The sequence below is a fragment of the Vigna unguiculata genome, chromosome 9, assembly GCF_037176805.1.
Source record: "Vigna unguiculata cultivar grain cowpea cultivar isolate G323 ecotype 2 chromosome 9, ASM3717680v1, whole genome shotgun sequence".
Classification (NCBI taxonomy): Eukaryota; Viridiplantae; Streptophyta; class Magnoliopsida; order Fabales; family Fabaceae; genus Vigna; species Vigna unguiculata.
Window position 1 is genome coordinate 5731681 of NC_140800.1, and position 17184 is coordinate 5748864.

General features: G+C 29.5%; 2 protein-coding genes across 3 annotated transcripts; one reads left to right on the forward strand and one right to left on the reverse strand.

Moving 5' to 3' along the window:
- Positions 1 to 93: 93 nt before the first annotated feature.
- LOC114164538 (Tetratricopeptide repeat (TPR)-like superfamily protein) lies at positions 94 to 3864 on the reverse strand. The gene is made up of 2 exons (XM_028049249.2): positions 3556 to 3864; positions 94 to 3467 (listed from the first exon to the last, which is right to left on the reverse strand). The coding sequence occupies exons 1-2, from the start codon at positions 3636 to 3638 to the stop codon at positions 1364 to 1366; spliced, it is 2187 nt and encodes a 728-aa protein (XP_027905050.2). The 5' UTR covers positions 3639 to 3864; the 3' UTR covers positions 94 to 1363.
- A 1304-nt stretch (positions 3865 to 5168) lies between these two features.
- LOC114164617 (diacylglycerol kinase 4-like) lies at positions 5169 to 16904 on the forward strand. Of its 2 annotated transcripts, none has more exons than XM_028049347.2 (12): positions 5169 to 5749; positions 7155 to 7277; positions 7478 to 7615; positions 7707 to 7792; positions 8293 to 8380; positions 8502 to 8577; positions 10824 to 10906; positions 14016 to 14086; positions 15205 to 15282; positions 15613 to 15700; positions 16337 to 16453; positions 16532 to 16904. In XM_028049347.2, the coding sequence occupies exons 1-12, from the start codon at positions 5435 to 5437 to the stop codon at positions 16688 to 16690; spliced, it is 1422 nt and encodes a 473-aa protein (XP_027905148.1). In that variant the 5' UTR covers positions 5169 to 5434; the 3' UTR covers positions 16691 to 16904. The 2 variants fall into 2 exon arrangements, with proteins under 2 accessions (XP_027905148.1, XP_085522556.1); XM_085666430.1 differs by having other exon boundaries at positions 16539 to 16904.
- Positions 16905 to 17184: the final 280 nt, after the last annotated feature.

The following is a 17184-nucleotide window of genomic DNA, read 5'->3' on the forward strand; positions in this document are numbered from 1 at the left end:
GATATCAACATGCTCTGAACGAAGGAATAATAGTTTTTGTTATTTCGAGAATTTTTTTCCTGCACCAGTATTATTGAATGTAGACAAGTGACCTAGTCAAAATAACCAGTATTATTGAAAACTCACCGATTTCGTTTTTCTTTTTAATTAATATACTTTCATGTGATGGGCAATGATGCTTAACATCAACTTTATAAAAAAAAAAAAAGTATAATTACTGATTTGATATCTCAACTTTTTGGGATTGTTCAATTTGGTATCCAAACTTTAGGAACGTTCAATTTGATACCTAAATTTTTTAAACAAGTTTATTTTAATACCTTCCGTTAAGCACTACTTAACGCCATTTATAAGGGTTGTGCACGTGAGTTTACTATTAAAAAAATTGCAAAGTAAATAATAAAAACAAAAACGCATATCACCCATGTCCGACACAAACCCTAATTTCCAAATCCACCTTTCAGATTTTACACAATTCTGCCCTAATTTTTCCTTCTGCACGTGGATCACTCCGCCCTAATTTTTTTCCCCAATTTCGATAATAACGCATTTTCGTTTTTATTATTTACTTTGCAATTTTTTTAACAGTAAATTCACGTGCACAACCCTTATTTCCGTCACGTCTTTGTTGCACAGTGCCACCTCAATAAAAGCCCAACGACATTAAGTAGTGTTTAACAGAAGATACTAAGATAAACCTGTTTAAAAAATTTGGATACCAAATTGAACGTTCCTAAAGTTCGGATACCAAATTGAACAATCCCAAAAAGTTGGAATACCAAATTAGTAATTATACCAAAAAAAAAAAAAGAGTCAAAGACACCCGAAAAACTCTGAAACAGCTTTTGAAAACTAACGAATAGGCTCTTGACAAAGAATGTAGCGTGCATTTCTAGTCAAGACTCATAAGCATTCTTATTTTTTTCTTTTTACTTTGTACACCTTAGTAGTTATCTCTGGGTCCTTCATCTAGGTAATATTGTTTGCATTCTGTCTCTTCTTGTAGACTGAGTGGAGAAACTGTGAATCAGTGGCAATGAGTCTTTAAGGTAAAAGGCTGGCCATATTTTCAAGGATGGCTTTCAAGGGGGCATACCTGTTAACCGGGAAGGATTGGCTTATTGTATCACCTTCTGGTTTGCTCACTGGCTACTGCAGCAAAAGGTCGGTCATCTTAATACCACCATATGACATCAAACTATTTACTTTATCAAATAAAGATAATCTTCAAGCTGCAGAAGCTGATGATTTTAACTTCATCAAATAAAGATCATCTTCAAGCAGTAGAAGCTAATGATTTTAACTTTCAACCGTCAAAGCAGAAAAGATGAAAACATAACATTGAAACAGCAGGAAACACGATTCACACTTTAATAGGCCTGAACTTCTTAGAGCTACGATTTCCCTTAGATTCATCTAAATTCTCCAGTCTTGGTAATCTCTTTGATATAAATATAGCTTCCTCTCTTCTTCCCCCTTCCTCTAAAGCAGCCAGTAGATCATTTAGACATGTCAATTCCTGACATAAACCGATCTCCACCAATTCATAGCATAATTTAAATGCTTCTGAGACCTTGTTAATTTTACAAAGATTCAGAATAATTGCATTACACAAATTAATATTGACATTCTGATGATTTTTCAAACTAAAAAGCAACATTTTGCATGCTTCTGATAGCTTTCCTCTCTCAAAAAGAAATTGAATCACTTCTTCTACTGTAACACGGTATCCATTCTTATAAACCAAATCAATAATCTCAAATGCTCTTTCTTGCTGTCCACATCTGAAAAGTAGCTTTAAACTCTCAGTTGACAGGTTTATATTCTGTCTAACATTTTTCTCCAGCATCATCAAAATAACACCGGCAGACTCATGAGCACAACCCTTTTCCAAAAGTTTTGCCAGAATCGAATGCCAGGTGACTGTTTTAGGTTGATAGGAGCTCTTAAGCATTTTCTCTAGTGTCTCCTTTGCAAGCAGAGGCTTATTCTTTAAAAGAAAACCCTCAATCAAGTAATCATATATATCAACATCAGGAAGAAAGTCTCTTCTCAGCATCCACACTAAAAGCTCATATCCACTTTCATATGCACCTTCTTTACAGTGCCCCATAATCAATGTGTTGTATAATTGGCCATCTTGTGTGCCCCTTTTCATTAACTGTCTCATCACCCTCTCGGCCTTCTTACTCTTCCCATGTTCACACAAATACTGAATAAGAGGACTATAAGCAGCAGCAAGTGGCTTGGAGCCAAAATTACTCAATAGGATTTCCTTCTCCAATAACTCATCAAATAGCACCTCTGCCATATCATAGTCCCCTTTCTGACACAAACTACGTATCATAGTGCTGTACGAGGCTGAATCCATGCGGACCTGAAATTTCTTCATGCTTTCAAACACCTTCAATGCTTCATCCAGATTTCCTGCACAACAATGTGAATGAATAATTGTATTAAAGGTAAATGTATCAGGGCTAAAGCCCCCATTATCTTTCATCCATTCCAAAACATCTTTCATCTTGTCCAACTTGTGTACCTCACAAAGCCCTTTTATCAAAGTATTATAGGTAACCATGTTCGGTTCAATGCCTCGGCCACTCATCTCTTCAAGAACAACCAATGCCTCGTCAACTTCTTGCTTCATACAATACCCTCGGATCAAAGTTGTATAAGTAACAACATTAGGATTCAAACCCTCACATTTCCTGCTCATAGCATTTACTAAATTCCGAGCAATTCTAACCTTCCCCGCTCTACATAAACCATCAACAAGAGTGTTATATGTGACAACATCCGGATCACAATTAAAACTAGCCATCTCTTTAAAGAACCGAAACCCTTCATCGACCATTGAGTTTTTGCAAAACCCTCTGATCAAAACATTGTATGTACAAGTGTCTGGACTAACACCATACGTGTGAAGCATTTCATCATACACCTCTTTGGCCATATTGGTGCGACCCCTTTTAAGCAAAATAGACAAAACAGAGTTGAAGGTAACCACGGAGGGGGACACAGCAACGGACTTCATGGTCTGAAAAAGCTTCAAGGACTCTTTGAAGAGGCCTGCTTCGGCGTAGCTTCTGATGAGGGTATTGAAGAACCTGTCCTCAAGCTTGACCGTTCCGTTAGACTTTTTCTCGATGGAAAAAAGCAAGTTTCGGGCCACGTTGAGGTTCCTATCGCGACCCAGAATTTGTAGCATGATGAAGTAGGACTGAGCTGTGTGGGGAAACCCACTTTGCTGAGCCCACTTGAAAAAGCGAAGAGCTTTGGAAGGGTCCTTGATGAGGCGAAGGGTTCGGAACACCGTCGTTTTGGAGAGAGGGGTGGGCAGAAGAGAGACCAACGTATTTGACCATGGTTGGGAATTGATAAGATCGGCCATGGTTTTGGCCGTTTTGCTTGCATTTCGTGATCTGAGTCTTGCTTTCTCAGATTCTGGGTGGTGAGAACAAAGGTATCTGAATTTAAAGAATCTGTTACACAAGAAAAAGAAAACACAAGAAGGAGGCACAATACAAGAAAAGACAAGAGTTTCAAGAAATGCACCTATGATGAGAATTGAAGGTAGAGAGAGAAATGAAACGAAAATTTGAAAATAGTTGTTGTGACGAGAGACTAGGAAGAACCATGTTGAAGGTGTGAACTCAGTATTACATTGTTGAAAGTCCCTTCTAAAATCGATGAATCAGGTGGTTTACTTTTGTGCGAGTCCCTATTTCTACTTGCGGATGTGGCAACTGAAACTTTCTTCTTCCATGTTCTCCGTTCTTCTGTTCTTCTGCAATTGGTAAGAATCTATGTTCTTCGTTCTTTCCACAAGAAAACGAAAAGAATTAAAAGAGAAACAAAATAGATTAGGTTTCATGACCTAAAGGTGATTTATTTATTTATATCATTACCAGTATAATGACGTTGGTCTAAACCTTTTTTTATGATAAAACAAATTATAATTAAAAATTTAATTACCTATATATATATATATATATATATATATATATATATTGAATAAAGGTGTTTATAAGTGCTTTCTTAATACATAATTCAATATAATTTTACTTTTATATTATTAGAATTATCATTTATGTACCTTTTTGTTTTTCTCTTTAAAAAAAATTAACTTTATTTTATTAACTTTACTATCCATACAAAACTGACCATAACAGAGAATTATAAGAAATTATTAATTTTTAATGTTATGATTATATAATAAGAATACTTGTAAATTTTATCAAAACAAAAGTGAAATTATAATAAAATATATGTAAAAAAATAATTTGAAAATATTTTTATTTTTATTTAAAATTTCATGATTATAATTACAATAAAAATAATTTTAACTTTTGTCGGTAATTTTTTAGATTATAGAAAAAAGTTGATCGATAAATATAAAAATATATAAAAGATTAAAAAAAGGAAAACAAAACTATACACCTAAATAAAGTTACAGATTCAATTTTATTATCAATCGTTATATATTTATTTCTGCATTTTGATACTTTTTTAAAACAGATAATCCGGTCTAATCCGGCTTGATCCATTATGAGTTGATGATTTAGTGAGCCAATCCAATCCGATTCACTTGTTAGCGAGCCAACAAAATTCGAATCTAGTCTGATCCACCACGGGTTGGCGGGTTAAACGAGTTGACTTGCGGGTTCACTTAATTAAAAAAAATATTTTTTTTTTCGGTCAAAACTAAATTGTAATTCTAATTAAAATTTAAATAAATTTCAATACAATCTAAATAAAAATCAAAATAAAAAAAATACAAATTATTTATGTGTTAGATAAAAAAATAACCTAACATAATCCAAATATAAAACTCAATTTAATAAAAATAATATAAAACACTTGTGTGACTCTTCTATCTGCGGGTTGGTGAGTCAACCCGGTTCACCACGAATTCAACCCGGATGAGCCGAGTTCTAAATGAGTCCAGTCAAAAATTAACCCATATTAAAATTTATAAAAAAATTTCAATCCAACCAAACTCGTAATGAACCAAGTTGACTCACGAGTTCCACCCATTTTGACAATTCTACTTTTCTCCGAGCCGGCCAAAAGGATTTGTTTCTTAAAAATCTACTTTTGGTATTGACGTGGATATTGGTTTAAAATTTGTTTTTTCATTCTAAGAGAGAGATTATGTTTATTTTGTTTCTTCTGTTTGTAGAAACGGTTGTATGAAAACCGCAAAGACAAAAAGAACGACAACATTTCTAACAAGAAAAAGTTTCATTTTACGTTCTTTTTGGCATAGGGCGATGACGATCACCACACCATCACGAAACGTTTCCATTTCTTGCCGTTAGAAGATCTCAAGATCATATGCAACATTATTCATCAAATGCAGGAAATAAATTAGCGAATGCAGCAGATCCAATAGTTTGTTTGTTTCTTCTGACATTGGATCGAAGCGAAAACGATGGATTCACTATCGTCATCGTCATCGGCAATTGTGGAGTCCTTGCGGGGCTGTGGCATTTCGAGTAGCGCTCGCTTGGGTAAAGAGGAGCTGAGGAAAAAGTTTACGATGCCACAATACCTTCGGTTGGCGATGCGGGATTCCATCAGGTACAACGACGCAGCCGCCGGGGAGAGTCGTCGCGTTGGTGGCGACGATGACTCCGACGAAGCGGCACCGTTGGTGCCGATCGTGGTTTTCATCAACCCTCGCAGTGGTGGTCGCTGCGGCCCCTTACTCAAGGAGAGACTCCAACATCTCATCAGTGAAGAGCAGGTTATTGATTTCTGACATTGTTTGCATAAAATTCAAGCAGGATTAAGTGTTTTTTATTTATTTATTTATTAATTATAGTTCTTAGTTATCTGCAGTTTTAATCTTTTAAATTTGTGTCAAAATTAATAATATTGTTATTGTTATTTTATAACATATTATTATTTTTAATCTATTCTCACCTAAATTGTTATGTTAATTCTTTAACCATTATAATTATAATTATTTAACTTTTTAATATATTTATTAAAAGTATTACACTATTTTAATACAATTATGTAATATATATGCCTTTTTTTATTTATGTTAAAAATTTCAATCCTAGATAAGTTTCCACTATTTTGGAAGTGAGAAAGTTAATACATTCCAAAACAATTCAGGAAGAACGAATCCTTTGGTAGCTTTTAAGTTGGACACACACACACACACATATATATATATATATATATATATATATATATATATATATATATATATATATATATATATATATATATAATTGATAACTACTTTCCCAACAATGTACAATTTTAGTTAAGGGATGCTCGTGATCATTCTATCTTATATTATGTTATTTTGATCTTATATACTTGAATAATATGGTGTCTTTTTTAGATAATATCATATCTATCTAGAGTTATCTTAGTCAAGTTTGTTAAATTTATTGTGTAACGAGTTATTTAACTCAAGATTGAGTTAGACTTTTTTTTAAGAGCACCTACTTAATCTACCCACATATATAATATCTAGTCAAAAAAATCTTCAATTGCAATAAGTTTTTGATGATTTGGACATAGAGACTAAGAAATTAATTCACTTTTCTTATTTTTAATTTAGAGTTAACATCATATTTGTACGCACTACCTTAAAGTCATAGTAGTCTCACTTCTTAAGAATGTCTCCTATCTTTACAACTAACTTTGAAAATATACTCTTCTTTTGTAAATATATGTTATTAGAAAATCTACTTAGAAAAGCCTCTATCTTGATCATATATTTTATATATAAACTTTGCATTCTAGAGCAAAAAGTTATTGGGAATTTATATAACTTTGGTTCGGAATGTTAGAAGTGAATACGTGAATGTTTTATTGACCCACTTATAAGTGCCATTGAAGTTTAAACAAATTTATATACATATTAGTTTCATGAAATCTTTTTTGTATTCTTATGAATATGAAAGTGAGAATGTCTAATTAGGTGCTTGTTAAGATGTTGTCAAAAAATATCTCTGGGCGTATTTTATTTTTCAGTAAATATCAAAAGTTAAACAAACATAATATTTTGGATTAGATGTATTTAAGATCACAGTATCACAAGTTGAAACAATGCATCAATATATCCATCGTGTTGCTTTATTTTACGCAATGATGTTATTATGATTGATGTGAATTGAAGTTGACCGCAGGTTTTAGACATCTTAGAAGTGAAGCCTCATGAGTTTATCCGGTATGGGTTAGGTTGCCTGGAGATGCTGGCTGCCCTTGGAGATTCATGTGCTGACGAAACTCGTGAAAGATTGAGGATTATGGTATGTTTTATTCTCATCATAAGTACTCTAAAACATTAAAACATTAGGAACACATTACATGGATCCAAATCACTCCCAACACAAAATTTAAAAATAATGAGTAAGTTATCGATAAAGTTGAACCCACAATTTCTTTTACTCTCCCTTTTAAACTCATCAACCCACCTTATATCTCTGAAATATGTGTTTTGATTTGATAGGTAGCCGGAGGAGATGGTAGTGTTGGGTGGGTATTAGGATGTCTCTCAGAACTTCACGCACAAGGTCGGGTGCCGGTTCCTCCGGTAGGGATCATACCTCTTGGTACCGGGAATGACCTGTCTAGGAGTTTTGGTTGGGTAAATTCCTATGCCTTCAAACTGTTTGCTAAAAGTTTTGATTAATTACTGTGCTGAATAATGTTTGCTTTTAATCTATTATGATTACCAGGGTGGTTCCTTTCCTTTTTCATGGAAGGCAGCTATTAAGAGAAGTCTTAACAAAGCTACTGTTGCTCCACTTTGTCTTTTGGATAGGTATATATAACTCTCAATTTTTCATTTTCAAGTGTCTGATACTCCTTCAAGTGGATCTTTGCAAATTAGTAGTTCTTTTCAAAATCAAAATCTAATTTGTTGATTATAAATATTGAATTGTTTAGTGATTTGATGTTAGATGATCAAACTTGTTTTCTTAGAAAATTCTCCAAATTCTCCTGTTTTATGTATACCAACTTAATTTTGTTAGTATCACTGGTTTATGAGTGTTTGACCTTCATGCTTGTGGTAAGCATGACGAAAATAAATTAAAAGTTCATATTCCATCACGAATGTTAACATTGGTGACTTTTATAATGTTTAATTTTCCTCAATATTTTTTGCATATTTTAATAATTTGTTTTCTCTAAATATCGCATACGTGAATTGTGTTTTTAAATTGTTATTTCAGCCTAACTATAGTTGAAATATGATAATTTAAAACAACGAATATAATTTACACGATCGAATAGCTTTGCCATAAAATTTCTTTTGTGCAGCTGGCGATTTTCTATTTCAATGCCAGAAGGCACAGTGATAGAACCACCACATTGTTTGAAGCATACAACAGAGTTCACATTTGATGAGGTTTGGATTTTTGTATGTCATTTTTTTATATCAACTAAGCAAATTCGTATTTCAAATTCTATCAACATAATATATCGATATAATTTGGTTGTCTAATATATAAAGTTTCTTGTGATTGAAGGATTTAGAAATTGAGGGAGAATTGTCCGAAAATATTATATATTACGAAGGCGTGTTCTACAATTACTTCAGTATAGGTACTTTCGCCTTTTATGTTTGTAGTATGTGACTATACCCAAATGGACTTTTATAAATAACTAAATCGTTTCAGTCCTTGTGCATGTTCTACGAGAATATATGCCTACATATTTCTTAATAAAATTGAGAAAATATTTTTAAATTGTTTTCATAATTTTGAAATATTTACGGGGTAAAATATTAATTTTCAAAAATATAGGAGTCAATACATAATTTTGTAGTAAATATGTAATTCTGAAAAATATAGCGAATTAGGTTGAGTTTTGGAGGATTGTTGCAATGACCGTCTTGAAAAGTTTCTATTGAGACCGAATTTTGACACCCTTTTCACTGAAACTCCATGAAAATTCAGAACCAAGTTTTGAATACCTAAATGGCTCAAAAGTCTTAAAAAAAGAAAGAACACTCTCAAATAGATAAGAAATTCAACTCTGATTAACAAAAATGGCATGACAATTACCCTACACACCGTAGTTTAATTTTGTCAGAAAAAGTAGACATAGCAACAAATGCAAAATGGAAGCTATACGATTTTAGAAACTCTATTATTAGCCTGTCCCTTGTGTCATGAAAATCCATTATGAGATCCTAAAATGTACATGTAACAATTGTCATTCATGATTGTAGTTTTGTTTTTTACATCAATTCACCCTTAAATTCGTGGGTTGCATGCCATTCTTACCTTAGTTTTCTTTCACAAGTATTTACAAACATATCGTTCCTCAAACCTCTGTGCAACACTACTAAGTAGTTGTTCCAACCAAAACTAAGTTGTAAAATCACCTTTTAAAACCTTTAAATCAATTCGTTTGATGAATCACTAGATTTCTTTTCTCTCAATAACAACACATGACCTTTTTCTATTTGTAACAATGAATGAATAAATAATTAAATATAAATACTTAAATACCCTCTCTAAGTTTAAACGATTAAAGAATAGTTATGATTCACACAATTGTGTTTGACTAATTTTTTTATCTTTTCTATTACATCTGGAGTATAATGTTTTAGATCACATTTCCTATCTTCTAATTGCAATATGGCCATTTGTATTTGATAGTTTAAACTATACTTTTTCTTTGCGAACATATTTCAATATATTTTTAAACATGTTCAGCGTACTTTTCACTACTAAAAAAACTCATATTTCCTACCAATTTTGTTTTAAAATTTTTTGTAGGAAATACTTATAAATTTTGTTATGAAAAAAAGATTTGCAAATAATTGCTGCCAATTTTTTTGTAAAATATTTTGTATAAAACACTTTTCGCAACAAATTTTGTAAGAAATACTTGCGAATTTTATAATTTTGTAAGAAATAATTACCCACGAAGAAATTACCTGCCAATTAAAATTCTTAGAAAAAATAGCAGGAAAAAACATTTTCTTACAAATTTTTTTAACAAATTTGCAAGAAAATTCTCATGTAATATGAGAATTTGTAATAGTGTTTCAATATATATGTGTGTGTTTTTTCAAATGTTGTTGTTTTAATGATATTACTTTTCTTATAGATAATATTTTTTTGAGGTTGTTTAGAGGTTCATAAGAATTTCAAGGATCATCCAAAATAAGCTACAAGTGAAAAGAGATAAATGACAAACTATGCTTCCAACACCTGGTTTCTTGGGTGGATATAGGTTGCCTTTAGGTAGGGTATGGTTCAACTATAGCTCGCAAATAGTAGAAAAATTATCCTAGATGGGTAGGTAAGGGATCTTGTAGAATCTTAGAAGGTTATATATGATGGTGGTTAATTTTTTTTTCTTGGTGTTTTCTAGAGGGAGTTTTTGGTTTTTCTTGATGGTTACTAGGGTAGGTTTGGCCTAATGTTTCTCTTGGATTTTGGTGTGACTTGGCTAGCTTAGGTGGTGGTCAATAAAGGAGATGAAAACATATTAATAATAAAAGATAATAAAAGCAAGAAATGAAATGAATGGATAAGAGTGAGTGCGACAATATGAAAAAAAAGTTATATATAGAGAGAGAGAAAAGATAGAGAGATAGATAGATATTCTATAACAAAAAAACTTCATCCAAATTAATTTTTATGTTACTAATAAATAAAATAGTGAATAATAAACAAGAAAATATCTATTACAAGAAAAAATTCTTATATTCCTACAAACAAATTCAACTATTCATGACTTCAATATTGATTGAGAATGAGTACTATTTTTATGTAATTTTTTAATATCTCTAATTTGTATTTATGAATATTAATTATAGTCTTTTCTATTTTTAGGAATGGATGCCCAAGTGGCTTATGGTTTTCATAATTTACGAAATGAAAAACCTTACCTTGCACAAGGTCCAATTGCAAATAAGGTATTGACTATTAAAACTATGTTTAATGGATAAAGTTTCTTTTTAAAAATATACAAGATTAAAAAAAAAAAAGAGACATATCATGAAATCTAAATGTATAATTGTGTGCAGCTAGCTTATTGTTGTGATTCTACTTAAACAATATTTAATCAATGTAGTTTTGATAAGATTTAAAAATCCTCCTTGTAGAAGTCAATTTTTCTTTGAATTATGTGAGATTCTAAGCTAACATTTTAAGACAGTATTGCAATGTATCTTAACTCTTTTATTGGACCCCTCATATTTATTATACTTTAATTGTTTATTTATTATTGTAAGGGGTGTAATTATTAGATCATTCATTCATATTTGTTCATATTTCAAAATGTTTAGGGTTATCACACATCACACATCTTAATGCACTACAAATTGAAATAGTTCTTTCTAATAAACTTCTCAATCTTGACCAAGCTAGCCATCTTCTTGAACATCTTTTTGAAGATATTTCTTTATGTTGTAAATGTAAACAAAGGGGATTGAGCTTAATCAAGGATCAATCACCTATAAATATAGAACATATTAGAACCTAAGCTCTAATACCAATTTTTTGAGTATCCAATCAAAAAATTCACACAAAAACATGTAAGAACAATAAATGGACCGGTGAACATTAAACAAAATATGTAAAAAAAGATTTAAAGATAGAGCGAAAACATACAAGAACAAAATACATTGATTACACAAAGTGTGCAGACAACACACTCAAATTAGAAGAAATTAGCCAAGTATACAAAAGAAGATAACAATTAACTTATGAGAATTAACTACTTCATAAATATTAATTCTAAGGTAAATAGATAGAAGAACAAGTTCTAGCTACCAAATAGTTGGACTTAGTTAATGACATTTAGTTACATTATTATAAAATATACTAGAAGAATCAAGAACTTCTTGAAAGCAATATTTCTATAAAATAATTTATTTATAATGTTTAAGAATGTTTTTAAGAATTAAGTCTAGTATATTTTAAAACAAAGAAAAGTTTCCATTTTACAAATAATATATTTATTTTATATTCTTTACTTTCCAAATTCATTCTCTAATTCTTTTAATATTTCTCTTGGCATCCTTTATTGATAAATCTTATTGTCTTGTTCTTCTTTTGTCATCAAAGATTCTATTACGACTAGAATTCTTTTGAGGTCCTCATCATCTTTCTCTCATGATGAAAATTCGACCACAAATTCACATACATGTCTACACACGTATAAAAAGAAGCATTAAATTAATTTTATTTATCCATTTTCAAAGATCAAATATGAATTTTCTAACCATTAATAAGTTATAGTCACATTCAAACTTAATTTACTTATGATGTCTTTATCATATATGAAATTAATGCTCAAATCTCAAGTTTCTAGATTTAAAATATTTTACAAATTATGTTTCATAAAATTTTATTTCAAAATTTGCATAAAATGACTAATGGAATAATTGTAAATATGAAGTATACACTTAGAAGTAATTGAATCACATGGTTTATCAAATATGGTAAGTAATTTTTGGAAAGCTTAAGTGACAAAGAATTATTCTTTTGTTTGAAGACTATATATTTCATGAAGCTCTTCCAATCCTTGCATCAATTATGTCATGGAGAGTTCAAGAAGCCATGAGGTACTTTGATTCCTTGTTTTGGTAGATCAATCTCCATTCCAAATTTTCTCCAAAAATTCTTCAAATCTAAATGAAAGGAAAAATAATGAAACACCAATCTAAAATGATAGGAATTTGCAAATATATTAAGTTCCTTATTGTTAAAACTTTATTTAGTGTTGTGGATTTTGTTTGTTTCTTAAACAGACTCTTTTTTCTTTGTTCCTTCTTCTCATCCTCATTTTCTTGTTGAAGAACATTATCAATATAAAGAATAGGATCCATACCTATCCTCCCAATACTAATTATCTCCCTTTTTAATTTCCTCTAAATGTCATGCTTCATACTTAACATTTCTTTAGGTATATCAACACAAATCTTTTTCTTTTGAAATGTCACAAACACCCTTTATAAGGTATCATGATTAGGATCTTCTTCCTCCTATTAATCACATTTGCCATAGAAATAATGTCTTTCTGATGTGCCCAAATGGATTTGAGTTATTTCGTATTAGCTTTGAAATTAATCAAGTTTAAGATAATATAAGTTAGGACTAAATCGAAAATCCGTTATCATATTAAAGTAGTTGAATTTATTTTTGTGGAAGATAAACATAACACTCTAGTTTAGATTGGGTGAAAGATCTATTAGTCAAAATTTATTAAGCAAAAGATATTGAAAAAGACTCAATCAAGTATAGATTAGGTAAAGATCTATTAGTTAAGATTGAGTGTGGAAAACTTGTTGAAAAAGACTCAATCTTAATCCAAAAATAAATATCTTGATTGTGATTGAGTTAAAGATATCTTCACCAAAATAAATTTAAATACTCTAATTGTAGTTTTACTTAAAATACATTAACTAATATTGAATTAAAAGTATTCTTGTGGAAAATTTTAAAAAAAAATATTAGAATAGTCTCTATGGATGGATTGAACATCCATATGTCTCTCCATATAAAAATATTTAGTAAATGAATATAATTAATAGATCATGAATGGATTAAACATTTTTAATGGAATTTTAATGATTATAAATAAACTAATAAATCACTTTTAGTTTACGCATTATAATATAACCCAAATAAAAATTTTGTACATATGTATGTTGCACATATGTCGTGAGAAAGGAAAATGAGAAGAAATGAGTCTTAGTACAAAGGAAACTCTATTATATAAACTTTATGCAATTAACTCGAAGAATATTACATATTCAAAATGTTGAACTCATGTGATTTAGTTTTTTATTTATATTATTTTTCAATAACTTTCATAATTTTGTGGCACCATTGTTTAGGGACTATGTGTTTTAGTTTTTCTTTTTTTTTTTATAAACACAGTTTAAAAATCCTTTTATATGATGCATTCATGTTTCCCTGTCCAACTTTCACCATTAATTTGTATTTTGATAAAATGGATTGAATAATAGTAATAAATATGGATTACAACAAATGTGTTTTGTTTTGTTTTGGTTGTAGATTATATACTCTGGTTACTCATGTACTCAAGGATGGTTCTTCACACCATGCACTAGTGATCCAAAATTAAGGTCAGATATATCTCACCTAATTTACTCTTTTCATTAGGTAAGTTAGAAAAAATTAACAACTTATAGCTTTTGTTGCTTATCATCTTCTTTTTATATATAATATTATCTAAAATGCATTTTTTTTATAAGAGAAACATTATATGACATATATGTAACAGAAAATTCACAACAATTTTGTATTCATATAAAAGAATTAGAAAGTTTAAAATATTTCGTCTATACGTCCTTTAAGATTTAGGTGGATAGTTTTCTTAAATGAGTATTTGCAATGTTTTCATCTATCTTTAGTTCTCAACAAAATTTGTTGTTACTTATATATTTCCAACATTTTCTTCTTCTTATTATTGTTATCACTACTTAGTTCTTACTATTAATAATAATTAGTTTAATACTAAAAGTAAAAGTTATACTAAAGGTAAAAAAGGTAAAAGTCATACTAATATTTACATTATTTTAGTTAAATAGTCGTTACTTTTTCATTATATATATATATATATATATATAATATGAAAAAAAAATCATCATAAAGAATATTTTACAATATGTAGACAACTCTTTTATGTTTTTTTTTTCTCTCCAAACACTCCAAAGTAAGAATTTAACTCAAACTTAACAACATTATATTACAAAAGTATAAGAAAAATTAAATATAAGTGTAAAGTGTCTTTGATTTAAGACAACTAAAAATCATCAACTTAGAGTTCATTATATAGTCATTAACATCCATTTTCTTGCTTAACCTAGAGTTCATTTATATTTATAATGTTTACTTGATAGTTTTTTATTTCAAATTTAGGTTAAAGTATTAAAGTCTTGAATTGTTTTTAGTGCTAAGACTTCAAGGTGACCATTTAACTAATTTATTATCGACCACAATTTCGATGGTTATTTAGTCACCAATTTAAATATTGGTGGTTAATTATTTTGTGACTAGGATTTTCGTCACTATTTAATTTTGGTGACTAATTTGGTGACTAAAAGCGTTTACGATCGATTTTACGCATTTAACGATCGATTTTCTCAGTGACTAAAATGTTTTTTTTATAGTAGTGAAATTACCAAAAATAACTATTTATGAATTTCCTAATAATAAATTATTCAACAATATCTTACAATAGGGGACTAAAAAACATTTTGCGGATGCATGTCAAAAAGATCAATAGCTCAGAGTGGGAGCAGGTTCTAGTTCCAACAAGGTATATCTCATTAAATAAATTTTACTATTGCATATTAATTAGTATAAAAAAAGTTTTTTGTTAAGATTTCAAATGTTAGTTTGATTTCATTTAATTAAAATGAGCCTGAATAATATATATATATATATATATATATATATATATATATATATATATATATATATATATATATATATATATATATATATAAACACTTAAGCTTTCCACATTCAAGACTTCAAACTTATTTTCTTTTCTGTTTTTTGAATTCAAAGGTCTTCTAGTTTATTTTTAGTGTGATAATAATCTATTTACTGTTTTATTTTGGATATTTATCTCATTTGGTTTCAGTGTAAGGGCAATAGTTGCTCTAAATCTCCATAGTTATGGAAGTGGGAGAAATCCATGGGGTAATCTCACACCAGAGTATTTAGAAAAGGTATTGACCTGCACTTTCCTTTGATAATGTTGAATTTCATGTTGAAACTATAATTGCTTTATCTTAGAGAGGGATAAAAGGGAAATTAAATTAAGTACCATCTTTTTATTCCTAGATATAACTAAATAATTGTTTATCCTATTTTAACAAAGAGATACTAAACAAGTAAACGTTTTTTTTTTCTGTACTGTGATGTTAATATTGTTAATAATATGTCAATTTTATTTTGAATTTATTTTTTTGTAAAACATACTTATAAATTTTATTATTAAAAATAATTTGTAAAATATTGTTACTAATTTTTTTTTCAAAATATTTTGTATAAAAAAAAATTTGAAAGAAAATTTTGTAAAAATAATTACAAATTTTATGAGAAATAATTATCTCACAAACGAATTATTTGTTAATTATAACTCTTAAAAACATGTCACCTCTTTGCACTCCAAACTCTACTCTGCCTTTTTTGTTCTCATGCTTAAGTTTTAATTTCATTTGATATTCCCTGCTAATTTATTTACTGGATAACTTTGTTGAAAGTATTATATTTACTAAGAATAAGGTTGAATTATAATAAATATACTTAAAAAATACATTAAAGCTACAAATATTTAGCAGTTTTGAATGTGTGTGTTGCAGAGAGGTTTCGTAGAAGCAAAAGTTGATGATGGACTTCTAGAAATATTTGGTCTGAAACAAGGATGGCATGCATCATTTGTGATGGTTGAATTGATTTCTGCAAAGCATATAGCACAGGTATTTCTACTTTATCATCTTAACTTCTCATAAACTCAAAACCTATAATTTCAATAAATTTAAAATTGAGAGTTTTAGGCTTCAGCAATTCGATTGGAAGTGAGAGGAGGAGAATGGAAAGATGCATTCATGCAAATGGATGGAGAGCCATGGAAACAACCTATGAGCAAAGACTTCTCAACATTTGTAGAAATTAAGAGAGAACCTTTTCAATCACTCATGCTTAGTGGAGACTAAACCTTCCTCTCTTTTTTCTTTTTCATAATAATTAGGTTTCTGTACATTAGTAACCACAAACAATATACCCACATAAGTGTTTTAGGTTTCAGAGCAAAATCATGGAACAAATGAAGATTTCAACACTCATGGTTTGGGTGGATTTTAAAACCATGCTCATCACCAATCATGTAATTATTTTTTTAAGTGATACATTGAATAGTAAGGTTTACAAAGAGACATTTGCAATTGTTTTACTCTATTTACATCAAATTTCAAAAGAAAACCAACTAATTTAAAAAGTTATATTAAAATTTTACAATTTATTTTTTATTTTAAATTGCATAAATTACTTCTAGATCGATTTTTCTTAAATATATAATTCTGAGAGATTAATTTAGCTAGTGACTAACGGTTCATAACTTAGTGTTTCAAAGTAATAAAAAAAAATGTTTCAATTGAAAGTAAATAACTGATTTTCAGTCATAAAATAATAGTGTGTGTTTCTCTCCAAA

Excerpts from the sequence above, each read along its gene's own strand:
- LOC114164538 (XM_028049249.2), bottom strand. The coding sequence starts at position 3,638 with ATGGTTCTTCCTAGTCTCTCGTCACAACAACTATTTTCAAATTTTCGT. Across the intron at positions 3,468-3,555 it reads ACCTTCAATTCTCATCATAG|ATACCTTTGTTCTCACCACC; the intron begins GTGCATTTCTTG and ends CTTTAAATTCAG.
- LOC114164617 (XM_028049347.2), top strand. The coding sequence starts at position 5,435 with ATGGATTCACTATCGTCATCGTCATCGGCAATTGTGGAGTCCTTGCGG. Across the intron at positions 8,578-10,823 it reads CTACAATTACTTCAGTATAG|GAATGGATGCCCAAGTGGCT; the intron begins GTACTTTCGCCT and ends TTCTATTTTTAG. Across the intron at positions 15,701-16,336 it reads CACCAGAGTATTTAGAAAAG|AGAGGTTTCGTAGAAGCAAA; the intron begins GTATTGACCTGC and ends TGTGTGTTGCAG.